This window comes from Chelonoidis abingdonii, chromosome 21, assembly GCF_003597395.2.
Source record: "Chelonoidis abingdonii isolate Lonesome George chromosome 21, CheloAbing_2.0, whole genome shotgun sequence".
Classification (NCBI taxonomy): domain Eukaryota; kingdom Metazoa; phylum Chordata; order Testudines; family Testudinidae; genus Chelonoidis; species Chelonoidis abingdonii.
Window position 1 is genome coordinate 3,370,814 of NC_133789.1, and position 15,766 is coordinate 3,386,579.

The 15,766-nt window shown below is 44.5% G+C and overlaps 1 protein-coding gene across 1 annotated transcript in view; it reads left to right on the forward strand.

Annotated features, from left to right (window-relative positions):
- Nucleotides 1-201: 201 nt before the first annotated feature.
- LOC116829928 (gasdermin-A3-like) overlaps nt 202-15,766 on the forward strand; it is a 17,369-nt gene continuing 1,804 nt past the window's right edge. Inside the window, exons 1-10 of the mRNA XM_075059653.1 lie at nt 202-352; nt 1,741-1,973; nt 2,531-2,705; nt 5,305-5,473; nt 6,673-6,775; nt 7,346-7,397; nt 8,494-8,531; nt 8,775-8,914; nt 10,435-10,612; nt 11,829-11,902. Of these exons, the coding sequence (XP_074915754.1) occupies nt 1,763-1,973; nt 2,531-2,705; nt 5,305-5,473; nt 6,673-6,775; nt 7,346-7,397; nt 8,494-8,531; nt 8,775-8,914; nt 10,435-10,612; nt 11,829-11,902 (1,140 nt within the window). The 5' untranslated portion in view covers nt 202-352; nt 1,741-1,762. The remainder of the gene's footprint in view (nt 353-1,740; nt 1,974-2,530; nt 2,706-5,304; nt 5,474-6,672; nt 6,776-7,345; nt 7,398-8,493; nt 8,532-8,774; nt 8,915-10,434; nt 10,613-11,828; nt 11,903-15,766) is intronic.

A 15,766-nucleotide genomic window follows, 5' to 3' on the forward strand; every position in this document is an offset into this window, starting at 1 on the left:
AAGCAAGCAGCAGAGGTGACTTTTTCACTCTGTTAACCTTGAAACTATAGTGACCAGAGCTGAGCTCACAGCGGTGCAATACCATATTACGAAATTTATAAGATAAAATAAAAGGCTACAGTCATGTGGATATAACAAATGAAGCAATCCAGTGCCAGTAAACTACTTCTCTTTGTGGGTAAGCACAGCCTAGAACTTAAAGTCACTACTTGGTGATTTAAATTTCAGTGGCAGAAGTTCGCTGGTGGGAACATATTGTACAGTCTGGTGCCATCACATGTCTCCTCTCCTCACAGTTAAAACAACTGGGAATTTTCTCCACATACAGGACAAGTGAAGCGTGAGAGTCCAGGTACGTCAGTTTTTTTAAACGTGCTGACAGAAATCTCCTTTTCATTCCCATTTTCAATATCTGTTCTTTCAGTACTGGGACTCTCATCCACCTCTGCCAATGCTTCTCAGTCCTGACTCCTTCCCACACTTCACCCTACCATTCTAGTCCTGGGCTCTCTGCACAGCTCTCTGCTGGTGCTCCTCAATCCTTTCTGACTCAGCTCTTCCTTACTATTCTAGTCCTGGGCCCCCTACATACAGCCCTATCAATGCATCTCAGTCCTGACCTGCAGCCCCTTGCTATTCCAGCTCTGGGCCCTGCTCCTGTATCAGTGTGCCTTGGTCCCAATCTGCAGCACCACCTGCTTATTCCAACCTATTACAGTTCAAGGCTTCTCCTGAGCAGGCACTGCATTTCACATTTTGCAGGAAATAGTTAGTTTGCAGGAGGTGGACAAAAAAGAAAATCAACTATGGACTCTGACAAGACCACAATATATATTACTTGTATAGCTAGTCCAACCTGAACCCAAATTTCCATGGGAAATCATGTGTCATGTATTGCTCTTCAAACATCAGTGTTAACAACTCTCATTATATTTGGTGGGTTTTCTTTAAGGCCGCAGTTCTTGCGTTAAGCAACTACCTGAAGGGGGGTTCCAAAGAGGATGGAGCTTGGCTGCTCTCAGTGGTGGCAGATCACAGAGCAAGGAGCAATGGTCTCAAGTTGCAGTGGGGGAAATCTAGGTTGGATATTAGGAAACACTGTTTCACTAGGAGGGTGGTGAAGCACTGGGATGCATTACCTAGGGAGGTGATGGAATCTCCATCCTTAGAGGTTTTTAAGGCCCGACTTGACAAAGCCTTCGCTGGGATGATTTAGTTGGGGTTGGTCCTGCTTTGAGTAAGGATTGGACTAGATACCTCCTGAGGTCTCTTCCAACCCTGATCTTCTATGATTCTATGATTTCAGAAGCTCTTCCTATGGAATGTAAGTAATAACAATGATCATAATAATACATCACATTTATATTGAGCCTGTCGGACAAAGATTACAAACCACTATGTAGACATCAAATAACCTTCAGAACACTCCTGTGAGCAAGATAATGTATTGATTATATTATCTATTTAGAATGCAAACTCCTTGGGCAGGGACTGTCTCTTACTATATGTATGTACAATGCCTAGCACAATGGAGTCTTGATCACAGCTGATGCCTTTAGGCCCTGCCATAATACAGACAATAACTAATAGTAGCCTCCTTTGTAAAGTTCTTTGCAATCTACAGATGATAAGAGATGAGTATGATTATTATGTTAACTTTATGTATTCCAATAATTTACCTTAAACAGATGGTCCATTGTTAACCCATCAGCTACCTCCTTCTGTCCCATCTTTAATTAGATTTGGCTACAAGTGGCTGGAAATGTTTGCTAGAGTGGCCAAGCAGCTCACACAAGAGCTGGACTCTGATGGGAGGCTCATTCCTATATCCAGCTTGGCTAGTGCCAATCATTATAGACTCTTCTCTTTGGTCATGAAGGAACAGTCCAGGCTGCCTTGGCAACCCAGAAAATATCTTGCCACCCCCTACGAACTTACAGATGTATTCAAAGAAGGAGCAACTATGGATGCAGGTATGACTTGAATTCAGACTTAAAGGGCTGCCAAGAGATCACCAGTTATTTTGGGAAAGGGTTGACTAATAACTGTGCCCCTCTATAGCATCTTCCATTCAAGGATCCCAAGTGCTTTACAAACAGTATTTCATTAAGCCCTCACCACCCTCCTGGGAGGTACACTAGGTAAGTATTTTTTACATTGTTTCCTCTGATGGGTAAACTAAGCCACAAGGAAACAAGCACAAGATCACATGGCAGGTCAATCTCAGAGCCTGGATTAGAACTCAGGAGATCTGAGCTGTCCAGTCCTATGTTCTGACTGACCACTAGACCTCACAGGTCACTCACAAATCCCTGCCTGGATTTTGGTGCTCACCTGCAGTGTACGCTGGGTTGACTCCAACTTCCTTGGGAAAGACTAGTTTCCAGTCATCTAAGAAAGCGGTGATTTTGTTGTGCATATTGAGGGTTTGTGGAAAGCCACTGGTGAGAGCATGAGGTAAACCTTAAAGAAATAAGTACAAATAAGAGTTTCTGCAATAAATGAAACCTGATTAATTTTGTTTCCCAAGAGGTGAAATATGATGATCTGTTAGGATACTCCGAGACTACAGACCAGAATGCAGGAGGAAAGCTCAGCCTTAAGTTACAGACCACTGAGGTGGACTTTGGTGGCTCAGGGAAGAGTTCATTCTCTGTCTCTCAGATATCTGTGAGAAAAGCCTACGTGGTTGAAAAAGGGCCGTGGTGAGTATGGATTTTTATTTTACCTCTTCTGGGAGTGACTTGCCTTTGCAGCCTTGAGATCTGCTTCCCACAGCCAGGCAGTGTTGCAATAACTGGACTTGCAAACTGACTAATTGTGAGCTCAACGGTAAAAAGTGAATGAAAGTTTATAAAATGTCACAATGACCTGTTGCAACAAATGTTGAAGGAAAAGATACAAAAGGGAGACAGACTGAATTATTACAAACAAAATGGCCAACTAATATAATTCAAGGAGTATGCAGACATTAAACCTGGTAAACAAGGGAAGTGTGAAACAAGAAATTAATAAACCAAAATGGGTGTGTCAAAAATTAGGCCTAATTATGAATGAAATAATTAGGGTGAGGGGCTGTTCCACCCACCACTCCCATTTTGGGGCCCTTAAAAGACTTTGGGGAAAAATCAAAAGGTGTTTCACAACTGCTGTCTGGGGGACGGGTGGACCAGAAGAAGTGAGATTTACCATCATGATTGTCACCTCCAACACCTCCTGGGAACCCAGGATCCATTGTGACATCTTTGGGACTTTATTGTCCTAATCTCAAGAGATGTCTCAGCCAGACTGGGCCAGAGAGAGGGACCCAGATGATAAATCCCAACGCCACCTGGAATGTGAGAGTTGGTTAACTTCCCTCCCCGGATCCCAGTATTCTTTTCCTTTCCCATCTTATTTCTTTTCTTCTTTCTCTCTCTCCCCTCCTCTCTCCTTTTCCCTTCTGTCTAATAAGATCCTGGCTTAGCCAGCCCAGACTGCATATTCTGCAATGCTGCTGTAAACCTGTGATCAAAGAGGTAGTTAAAAGCAATGCCTCAAACAGTCTGAGGTTGGTATGTGTTTGCCGGGTCTCGGAGTGGCTAATAATAAATTCCACACCCGTGTTTCTCCAGCAGGAAGAGTGCAAATAAAAGTCAATAGCAGAGACAGAAGTGGCATTCTCTATCTTTGCTGTTGTTTTCTCTCCCGTCTTGTGAGTGTTTTGTCTTTTAGGAAACATAACCGGACTTTGACAACAGCACCACCACCAACACCAGTCCATTTAAATTCTTCTTCTCTTTTTCCCCCATCAGACCTATTATTATCCTCTTGAATACCATCTAAAAGACTGAAAGTAGGAGGGATTTCCTTCTAAAAATTCTCTCCAGATAAAGGCAAAGGGAATAAGGGATCTTGTTGAAATGAAAACCTTCCTTAATACTTTGCATTTCAAATGCTTTACCTATTTTTCCTTTTCTTCTGTATCTTTAATAAAAGTTTCTAAAAAGTTAATATTCCGTTTTCCATGGTAATAAATATGCGGAAGTCTCTATATTATCAAACCCCAACCTGGTTTAAAAATGTTTAATGTTGGACAGTGACTAGGTCATGTTAACACCTTTAATGAATACAACAATGCACAGCCTTTAATCCCATTCCTAGAAGCCATCCTGCTAGCTGAGGAAGGTAAACCTCTGTCTGGAGCTCAGCAACCCTCTGGGAGGTGAAACAAATTCCTCTGCTGGCCAGAGTGTTCTCTGGGGAATGATTTATAACATTTCCCTCCAACAAGGACTGAGCACAACACTCCCAGTCCCTGTGGCCCTGGGACATCCTGCAGGGCTGTGCAGGTAGGAAGGAAGGCCTTGTGGTTAAACTGTGCACTAGAATTGAAGAGGCCTGGATTCAATTTACTGCTTTACCACAGGCATCCTGTGTGACCATGGTCAACTCATTTAGCCTTTCTGTGCTTCAGTTCCCCATCTGTAAAATGGGAATAATAGCACTCCCCTGCCCCACAGGGGTTTCATCAGGGTAAATACATTCATATTGTCAGGGCTGGCTCTAGGCACTAGCGTTCCAAGCATGTGCTTGGGGAGGCCCTTTTCAAGGGGCAGCATTCCGGCTTTTTGCTTCGGCGGCAGCATTCGGCTTTTTTTTTTTGCTTGGGGTAGCAAAAAACCTGGAGTCGGCCCTGATTATTGTTCGTCACAATAGTGTCTGAGTGCCTAGGTCCATGTATGTTTCTAAAATAGAACATTGAAGGAAAGACTCGACACCAAGTTTCAGGGTAACTGAGGAGGTGAAAAAGCTGCTTTTCTGAGTTCACCTGCCTCTTTTATTATCTAAGATTACACATGCGCAATTGCATAGCACAAATCAAGATTCTTTACAAAAATCTTCCATCACGAGCTCAGCATAGCACAAGTTGCATAAACAGCCCCAGCTGCAGACACGGCGTCCTGTGGGAAGCAGCGAGGGGGAAGTTACAAAACACGGGGCCGTCTGTGTGAAAGTACAGGGGAGGATGGAGGAAAGCCAAGTTCCTGTGATAAGAAACCGGGTGTGCCCAGATTGCAGACAAGAACAAAATGCCTCATAATAAGGTATCCAGGCCTGTGGGCCCCGGGTCATTCCTACAGAACATTAACCAGAAGAAGGTGTAAAGATTTCCTCCTGCTACACTAGGAACAACTTGCTTATAATTGTTTTTTTCCTAACCAGCTGCGGTTAGTATTTGGCAGATGCCCTGAAGCACCAGGGCTGAAACCCTCTGTAGTAACAGCAGATGATGTTCTCACTGTTACTCTGTGTCCTCTGCAGGAAAATTGACACATCGCACAAGTTCATAAAAGAATTTTCAGGCTCCCCTAGGATGAAGTTGTATGTCGTGACTGAGGCTTTTGAGATAAAGGAACCATTGCTCATTGAGAAGACGAGCCAGGGAGGAGGCAAAGTCATAATTACAGCAGGGGAAATAGGTGGAATACAGGTTTGTGCATTTGTACTGTGTCATTTCAATCAGATCTCTGACTCAGCTGTGGTTGGAGCCATTGTATTAACATCTGTGTTCCTACCAGCTTGCAAAGAGCATGATACTGGGATCACCTAGGAAGGCACCTGGAGCACTGAATAAGTGAAATAAACAAATGAAATCAACAGTAGAATAAATGTATCTTCCATCTAATTCTATGTGCCTGCCAGAGGTGTTCATTTCCAGGAACAGCCTCTTCCATTAGCCACTCAGTAGCAGCATGGAGGAAGTGGCAGCTGGTGTCATCCGCACCCCACACACTGAAGCACATATTTGACAGAAGTGACATAGCAGTAGAAAAACTTAATGAGTGGGTGTCAGTACAACATTGGCACTCACTGCCATTGGTGGCAGTGTTCTGTATGGCCATCATGCACAAGATTCTGGTTTAATTTCCCATCCTGGTATCTTACTGCCCAGTCTGGGAGTGCTGCCAGACACCTCATGTCTCCTCTGGCCTATTAAAGGTCTCTGAAGGTCACAGAACCAGGGCTGTGCAGCAGATACGAATGCAGCAACAGCCACACCGGGCCTCATGGAGTGGGAAAAGACATGATTGTGGGGGAAAGGAAGGTAGACTTCTCACTCCAGTTCTCAATGGACAGGTATTGTCAAAACCAACAACACAATTGGTTCTAACTTGCCCACGTATAGGCAGACTCCAAAGATAAATCTCTGGCTTGAATGAGAACTCCTCTCATTCCAAGGGACAGTCTCAATAGGTGAGGTTTGAGGCACACCGGCAGGGGGCAGTGTGGAAGCACAGCCTGGGATGCTGCTGGTGCCCATCATGTCCAAGGCTCTTGAGCTATCCACTGGCCATACCTTCGCCAACACTTAAAGTCACACCAAGATTTTGAGAGAGAGGGGAGTGGGGAGAGAAGAGACTAGATTTACAGGGTATTTTGCTCTGCTGAAATCAGGCACATAACAGGAGCCTATTTCCTGCAGCTTGTTCCTTTCTCCTGACAAACTTGCTCCAGAGCAACCTTGTCTAAAAGCCATAAATAAGCAAAACCCTGTCTTGGATGAAGGAGCTGGAGAACTACCTCCTTCCCCCCCCAGACTCTGCCAAGAATCAATGCTTGTCAAGTACCCACTTGAGGATTTATTGACCTGCCTTAGGAATCTTACCAGAGTCCTGTTTGACTCTATAGGGGCGGGGCAAGAGCATTAAAAAGAAGATGATGCTGATTCCTCAGGGCACAGTGCTGGCATATGTCGTACAACCCCTGAATATCCAGAAGGAAATAACTCTCTGTAAGTGATCTAAGCTAAGCATTGAAACTATTAAGTCACATGTGGCACGGGGTAATGGGTCCAACTTTAATGCAGTTATATTCATCTTGCTTTCTGCAGCCCAAACCACCGCACATTTTCTCTTTCCTCACAACAATATTAGATGAAACATGGCAGTTGTATCTTGTGGCTAGAGTTGGGGGCTGAATGTCCCACCTGGACTAAAAGTATGATTCTCAAAAGCGCTGGAAAGGGATTGGTCTCTGTTTCCTGGCCCTGATAACACAACATGGGTCAGGATTACACAAGCTTATACCACTTTTATTTGGTAGGGGCCAAATGTCCACTGACTTCAGATGTTACCATTACAAGGACTCCTGGTTTGGATGCCACTGAGTTACTGTGACCTTGGGCAAGTCACTCACCCTCCCTGTTCCTCAGTTTCCTGATCTGTTGACATCAGGATAATAAAATGAACAAGGATTACACATATGCTGAAAGTCTAATTAGTGAGTGATTGGAAAGCACTTTGAAATCCTAGCATGAGAAGGTCAAAATATCATTAATAATAATTTCTATTTTCTTCTCCAGGTGCCAGTGCGGGTTTACAAAACAGGAAATCTTCATTTGTTTCTGATGGCAAGCAATTTATTTTATTGTCCTACTCTAGCTACATGTAACTTCTAGCTTTCTTAGCTCTCTTTTTTCATATCACTTATATTCCCCTCCTCTCCTCAGCATCTCTTAACTAGCTGGTTCTCTGCACCGCATCTCAGACATGTCTCATAATGGCTGAAGTCAAAATGAGTCAGCGTGGGTATTTTGTTGAGCCAGAAATTAATTTACCAGCCATGAGACACTCCAGAAAATGTTTCTGGGACAGGAAGACAGGGAAATTTGGAGTTGAGACCTAGAGGGATAATAGAAAGACACTCTCAAATCAGTGACTGTAGTTGAAAGAATGACATCTGGACTTGGGTTCTTAAGAGGGAATCTCATATGATGGCACCAATGGATGGAGGTAAATGATCAGTTAGTAGATTTACTATGAGTGAAGACCCCATAAAATATAGCTGTAGGATAAAGCTACCTGGCACATGTCTGGACTGTCATTAGAAGGCAGGTCTAGTCGTTAGTGAAAAGGAAGGAGAGTCAGGAACTCCTGGGCTCTGTTCCTGGCTCTGCCATTGAGTTGGTGAGTGGCCTTGAGCTGCTTAACTTCACTGGATTTTAGTAAACTCTGGCGTAAAATGGGTATAACCACACTCCCCCATGAATATTTCTAGCTTCTAGGGGGTTGTGAAGCTCAGTTAATGGTTGCTTGTAAAGTTCTCTGACAGTCTTGAGAAAGGGCCACAGAGAAAGACATATTATTGTTAAGCTTCTGTTTCAATTTAATTGTAGGCCAATGATAAAACTGATGTTTTTCTCATTTCAGGCTTCAGGGATGAGGCAGAGCCTTCACTAACAGGCAAGCAGCATGCTGTTAATTCCTTTCTCCATATTTTGCTTCTGTTTTTCTGATCTCAGAGGGCTTGAAAAGGGGCTCTGCAGAAGTAATAATACTTTTCATATATCTAGCTCCCCACAAAATGATTAACATACACCAATTAGTCAACACAACACTGTTATGAAGAGGATATCAGCAACAGATGGAGGAACTGAAATGACTAGCCCAAGTTCACAAAATGAACCCGTAACAGAGCAGGGAATGGAACCAAGGAGTTCTGTCTCCAAAGTCACAGGTGCTCAGCGCTGCTCAGTATTTGGCTGTCTAGTATTAGCTCTGTTTTTATTTTTATTTTACTGTGTTTTGATTGTAGTTAACATTTTTTTTTCCAAATAAGTCAGCATCATTGCAATGAAAATATAAGTGCTTGACTCCACTCTCTTGCTATAGCACTAGACCACATTGATGTATGCATCACACTATTGCCAGACTTGGTAGAGTAGCTTATTGACACATTAGGTGAACAGGCTGGCTGAGTGCTGATGCATGTTGCTTTTTATCCGCCACCAGTATTTCAGGAAGTGAAGGGCACCATCAAAAGAGAATGTGAGCCGCTGATGTCTCTGAGTCAGGATTTCAGGATCAAACTGCTGGGAACCTTTAAGAGCTTTCTGCAGGATGGTGATGTTATATCAGATGTTAAAACTGTGGTATGTGCTCTTTAAATTTCATTTGACAAGTTCACATTAAGCCAGGAAACACATTGATTGTGCATTTGTGATATTAATGCATGCCAAGTGCCACTTAAATAGAGATTAGAGACACATTCGTCACGCCAGCTGCTTGGCCACTACAATAATCTGTAACCCACCACAGATATAACAGAGCTATGGGCTAGATCCACAACTTTTGAGGGTCACTCCCCACAACCCTGTCTGCACCCCCTGGAGCCTAGGCTGGGAGCAGGGCCATGGCTTAGGGGGTAGGAACATGGACAGAGGTAAGGGGGCTGAGGCTGGGGCTACAGTTAGGGTGTGTCTTGGGCCAGGAGCAGAACCAGGGCTGGGTGTGGGAGCAGAGCCGCAGCCAGGCTGTGGTGGGGGCCAGCAGCTGGGCCTGCGGCCAGCTGCTGCTCCACTCCCGGCCATGCCCCCAGCCTCGGCCCCAGGCTAGGAATGGAGCTGTGGTCAGCGGCGGAGGTTGGGGGCTGGGGCAGGGCTGGGAGCGGAGCCTTGCTGAGGCTGGGAATGGGACCAGGGATGGGGTCGGGAGCTGGGGACTTGGCTGGGGGCAGCACTGGAGCAGAGCTGGGGGTGGGGAGGGGCTGGGTGGTGCTCCCTCTCCACCCCGGGGGGGCTGACCTGGGCCCCACTGCACCCCCCTGGATGATCTTCCACACCCCTGTAGGGGGGCACACCTCATACTTTGAGGACCTCTGGGCTAGATCATGGTGCTCCATGGAAAATCCCACACAGAGGTTAGGAGGCTTGGAGGAAAATATCTAAGCTGATGGGTGTGTCTACACTACAGCTGCTGTAGTGTCATAGTATAGACACTTCCTATATTGATGGAAAGGGGTTTTCTGGTAATGTAGTTAGTTAATACACCTATCTGAGAGGTGGTAACTAGCTCAATGGAAAAATTCTTAGCTGCACCTACACTGGGGGTTAAGTCAACCTAACTACCATGCTCAGGGAGCAACATTTTTCACAGCCCTGGACGACATGGCTAATTTGATCTAATTTTTAAGTGTAGACCAGGCCATTAGATAGTTGTGAACTACCAAAAGGAAGGGTTTAAAATATAGAACCTGATTTGCATTTGCACTGAGACTCCTTTACACCATTCTGGCAGTGTAAATATGCCTTAAAGTTGATGTAAATTAAAGGAACGTAAAGGGGCCTTCATGTAAATGAGATTCTGGGTCAAAAATACTTTAACCATTGCATTGACTGGGAGACTGGATGGTTCAGGAAATAGTAATGGGATTTAGAGTGCAGCTTTCATCTTTACATCACAGTTTTGAATCCTGCCTGATGGTTAACGGCTGAGAGTTGTTCCCATTTGTCTGGTGGTCCCAGTACAGTGCTAAGGGGACAGGTATCTATATGATACATGTTTTCACACACGTGCCTGCATACAAACAAAATGCCAATCTTCTGGGGGAAGGAACTATACTTTGACTGACAGTCATTTCTCCCCCCCTCCCTTTTATTCATTTTACCACCAGCTGGAGCTGTTCTTGGCAGGGGGTCAACCTAAGCACTCAATGTTGGACTCGTTGGATAAAATTCTCCGGCCTCAGGTGGAAAATTTGCTTCATGATTTAGGAGTTTTCTGTGAGACTCAGAGAGAAGAAGCCCCTTCATTATTGCAACCGGTACACTTCCTGTGTTCTTCTTTAGAAGGTACGGAGACTTCAATCAATGTAGAGACAGTCCCAAAGTTGCTTGAAAAATGTATGGCTTGGAGAAAGCATGAACGATGGTCCTTATCGATAAAGAACTAGGTTTTCCACATAGAGTCCTGCAGTTTTATGTGTTGGATCTAAATAAGCATATACCCATATGTTCATCTGAGCTTCCTGGGTTGATTTTTTTCAGTGGGATATAGAATTTCTATTGCCCTTATGTTTTCTCAAAATCAGGACTGTATCTTCTATTGAGAACTTGAGAAAACTCAGCCTGAAATGTCTCTTCTACTGATTCTTTCAGCAACTGATATTGCTGTTCAGCCAGTACTGTCTATAATATTCAAGTAGGACACAAATCTGGCTGAGTTCTGGGATATGCTCAGAAGCACATGCAAGATATTTCAGTCCATATTGCAAGAAGTCCAGCCTATATGCTATCATGGAGCCTTACTAGAAGTATCAGGCTCTATAGTAAGCAGTGTTCACCTTATCCTTATCCCAGGAAACTAGGTTTTCACAGGTTGGAAGCAGCTGGCTTTGGACTACTGCTACACCATGTCAGGAAAGTACAAACCCAGCATAATGAGGGTGTGGAAGGGTCAGCAGGATATTGAACATCGAAGAATCAGAGAAGTGTTGGGCAGGAAAGGACCTCAGAAGGTAATCTAGCCCACCTCGCTGCACCGAGGCAGGATTAAGTATACCTAGATTATCCATGACAGATGTTCATCTAACCAGTTCTTAAAAACCTCCAGTGACAGGGATACCACAGCCTTCCTGGGTAACCTCTTCCAGTGCTTAACTTAAAATGCCAGTTCCCTCTGCCTCTCCTTATAAGTCATGTGCTCTTGCCCCCTAATCATTTTTGTTGCCCTCCGCTAGACTCTTTCCAATTTTTCCACATACTTGTAGTGTGTAGGGCTAAGGCGCATCAGTGGGGAGATGTGCACAGAAACTTGCACATTGCTGCCATTTGCACTCTACCTGTTTGAAAAACAAAGGACTCTCAGCCTCAAGGGCTGATAATCTGGCATTTTTCACCTGCACTGAACAATTGAGAAAAGAAGGTATTTTGCATTTTTAAAAACGTGAATCACATTAACGAATTATTACAATGCACCCAGAACTTTCAACAGCTCCATCTAAAGCACACTATACCGAGCATTTTTCTTTTTCTAACTCTCCCTGAGGTTCTGATTTAATTTTCACAGATCTGGACTTTAGAGTGCTGCCCCTACTTGTGACCTGCATAGAGAAGAACATGGTGGCCAAGCGGCTTGCGCTGGTAAGATCCTCCCACACTTGTATCTTTGAATATTTACTAGTTAACAATGCAATAAAGCTGATTGATACAGCTCAGGACAGCATCCAGCAGGATATTTGGCAGGCATGGTACATCTGAGATTCACCAAGGTGGTATATGAGCTCAAGATGCTTCCTTTATAGTCAACACAAACTGCAGAGCAACCATGCCAAGCCATTTTGACCAATGTCCTCACAGCTGCCTCTTGTGTGGATCAATATCTAGGAGTGGATTTTTTAGCTGAAGGTCGAACACCTATAGGAGGTGAATGTTTGAGTGAGAAAAAGGCCCCATTGTTAATTTTTAAAAAGCTGGGCACCCAGGAGCCCCCATGTGTCACACTGGTGGCCGGATTTTTCCATGAGCTCAGCCCTCGATGTGCTGACCCCTTTGAAAATGGGAACTGAGCTTTAGAAAGTCAGGCCTTTAATCTCCAGTTTATCCTTGCAGGAAGCCATGGACTAAGATGTGGACAGAGACTGTGATGGGTCAGAATCCACCAAACCATTGCCTCCACCTCCACTAAAATACTTCAGTTGATTTCTTCCCTACCCCTACCCCCACCCCCAATGAGAGCCAGCAGCATTTGCCAAGCATGTTAGCCAAGCCAGAGTTATAGGACACCCAGTTGCTTCCATTTCCCCCCCCTCCAAACACACACCCATTCTTTTGCTAGGTTTATACCATGACATGACTCGAAATGGCTTGGGACACACTATGAATTCAGGCATTTCCTGTTCCCTAGATCTTACAATAGTATCAGGTGGCCAGAAGGCAGTGATCATCTGTGTATCCGGCTGACTAATTCAGGGCTGCATTAGGTCTCCAATAACTGTAATTGGATCTCAAAGATCTCCTCCCTCAATATTTCCAGTACAGGTTATAGACTGTTGCTAGTTGTAGCCTCTCCCACAGTATTTCAGGCATAAGGAAAAGACTTAATTTACCCACTTTGGAATCTGTCTCCATGTATCTTCTAGTAGGGATGGTTCCTTACATCCGTCACTACTCTATTGCAGACATAGCTGCAGTAAAAAGTAATGGACTGAGTACATTCTGGATTTATGCTCCTTTCTGCATCTGTAGTGAGCCTGTTACTTAAAGGAACAAGAGTAAATACCTAGTCTCAGGGCCAGCGCTACCATTTAGGCAGCCTAGGCAATCGCCTAGGGCGCCAGGATTGTTGAGGGGGTGACATTTTGCTGGGGGGGCGGCAGGCGGCTCCAGTTGACCTGCCGCAGGCATGCCTGCGGCGAGTCTGTTGGTCTGCGGCTCCGGTGGAGCTGCCGCAGTCATGCCTGCGGACGGTCGGGCTGCTCCCGCGGCTCTGGTGGACCTCCCGCAGGCATGCCTGCGGCAGCTCCACCAGAGCCATGGACCAACGGACCCTCCACAGGAATGCCTGCGGCAGCTCCACCGGAGCTGCGGGATCAGCGCGGGGGGCGGCGAAATGGCCGTGCGCCTAGGGCGCGAGAAATCTTGGCGCTGGTCCTGCCTAGTCTGTTCAAGCATAGCACACAGCAGAGTATAAAAGTGTTGGCCGTCCCTTGCTTGGTTAGAAAATGTTTATCAATGCTGTCTGTGATAACATCTTTCACATGAGGGCTGCTAGCTAGGTTTTATTTATTGCTCTTTGGGATTAATTTAGTGCTGGTGAAAGGCATCAGATAAGCAGTCCTAGAGGCTGAAACTTTTAATTCTGTTCTGCGAATGGGAACACCTTAGAAATATCAAAGATCCAGGCAGATACACTGACAGATAAATAGTACGGTGGCAGTACAACCTTCCGCACGCTCCAGTCTCACCATTATTCTGGTTGTTGATACAGAGCTTGGTAGACCAGACTCAAGCAGATTATATGCATTTATGGCTAAATGCAAATGTATGCATCTAGGAACCAAGAAAGTAGGCCAAACTTATAGGGTGAGGGACTCTCTCTCAGGAAGCAGTGACTCTGGAAAAGATTTGGGGGTCATGGTGGATAATCAGCTGTACATGAACTCCCAGTGTGATGCTGTGGCCAAAAGGGCTAAAGCAATCCTGAGATGCATAAGCAAGGGAATCTTAAGTAGGAGGAGAGAGGTTATTCTATCTCTGTATTTGGCACCGGTGTGAGCTGCTGGAATACCGTGTCCAGTTCTGGTGTCCACAATTCATGGATGCTGATAAATTGGAGACAGTTCAGAGAAAAGCCGCATGAATGATTAAAGGATGAGAAGAAGACATACCTTATAGTGCTAGACTCAAGGAGCTCCATCAATTTAACATAATAAAGAGAAGGTTAAAGGATGACTAGATTATAATCTATAAGAACCTACATGGGGAACAAATATTTAACAAGGTCTTTTCAATCTAACAGAGAAAGGTATAACATGAGCTAATGGCTGAAAGTTGAAGCGAGACAAATTCAGACTGGAAACAAGATGTAAAGTTTTAACAGTGAGAGTAATAACCCATTGGACCAACTTACCAAGGGTCATGGTGGGTTCTCCCTCACTCACAATTTTAAAATCAAGATTGGATGTTTTTCTAAAAGATCTGCTCTAAGAATTATTTTGGAGGAGGTGCTATGACCTGTGTTACACAGGAGGTCAAATGAGTTGATCACAGTGGTCCCTTCTGGGCTTGGAACCTATGAACCTATGAATTATGCTTAAATCTGACTTGGACATATCACCTTAGGAAAAATAGCCCATTCCGTCTTTGGCTTTTCTGCTGACACTGGCAACAAAGGGACCAATCAGTGCCAGGTGATGGTGCTATTTGTGGTGTGGATTATTAGCTCATTAGGAAAAGGATTATTTCCATTGAGCTCACTATTGTACAGGGGTGGGATTTTTGAAGGAGCCTAAGTGAATTAGATGCCTAAAACACATTGGAAATGAATGGGATTTGGGCACCTTATTCCCTTAAGCTCCTTTGACAATCTCAGCCTAGATGCCCAAACAGTAATTATAAGATATTGACTTTTGGTCACTATCAGCCTGGGCTGGCTTGAACCAAAGGCTTAGTAGCCTCTGTAGTCTACTAGACAACCCCTGAACCATCACGGGGGTCACTAGCAGGTTCCAGTGTTTCAACCCCTTCCTGTTCTTTATGGCTAGTTGGGAGTCCTAAAACTTTTCTGTTGTAACACGAGGTTGCTGTATGGAAAATGTTGAGAACCAGTGCCCTGAACCCTCCTAATTTCTAGGGGGTGAAGTTAGTTGGATGTATAAAGCTGTCCAAAATAGTTTTTAAACCAGTTTACTGAACTCCACAGACACCCATAATAATAACTGAAGTGAGTCAGTCCTCAGATATAATAAATTGATATGGTAGTAACTGGCTAAGATGGTATTACAGGGGGATAGAGCTGTATTAGAAATCTAATAAAAACCTATACTAGCTTTTCAACTGGCTACAGTATTCTCCAGTGCTAGAGTGGTATTAAACTGGATAGAATATTCTCCGGTGCTCCCTAAAAAATGCAGTTTACATCCTATAGCAACTTTGTCTAACCCAAAACTGTTGCAGGAAATGGTGAGGAGAAATAATAATGTACATTGCGTGAGGAATCATAGTAAAAGGGTCTGCACAAGAACGTCAGAGGCTAAATGAGGTGCAGCCAAGATGTACATGGGACTAGGGGAATGTGAGTTAATATCAAGCTCCATTAAAAACATAGCACTAAATTCCATCCTGACAACCTTAAATTCTGACCTTACTTGCACCTTATGCAGCACCACTGAAGTCACAGGTGGGTTGTATGTCCTAAAATACTGTGATACAGCATGGCCAGAGGGCAGCATAAGAGTGTTAGCAGGGGGCCTTATTCCCTGCCAAGGGAGGAAGGTTTGCTTTAGA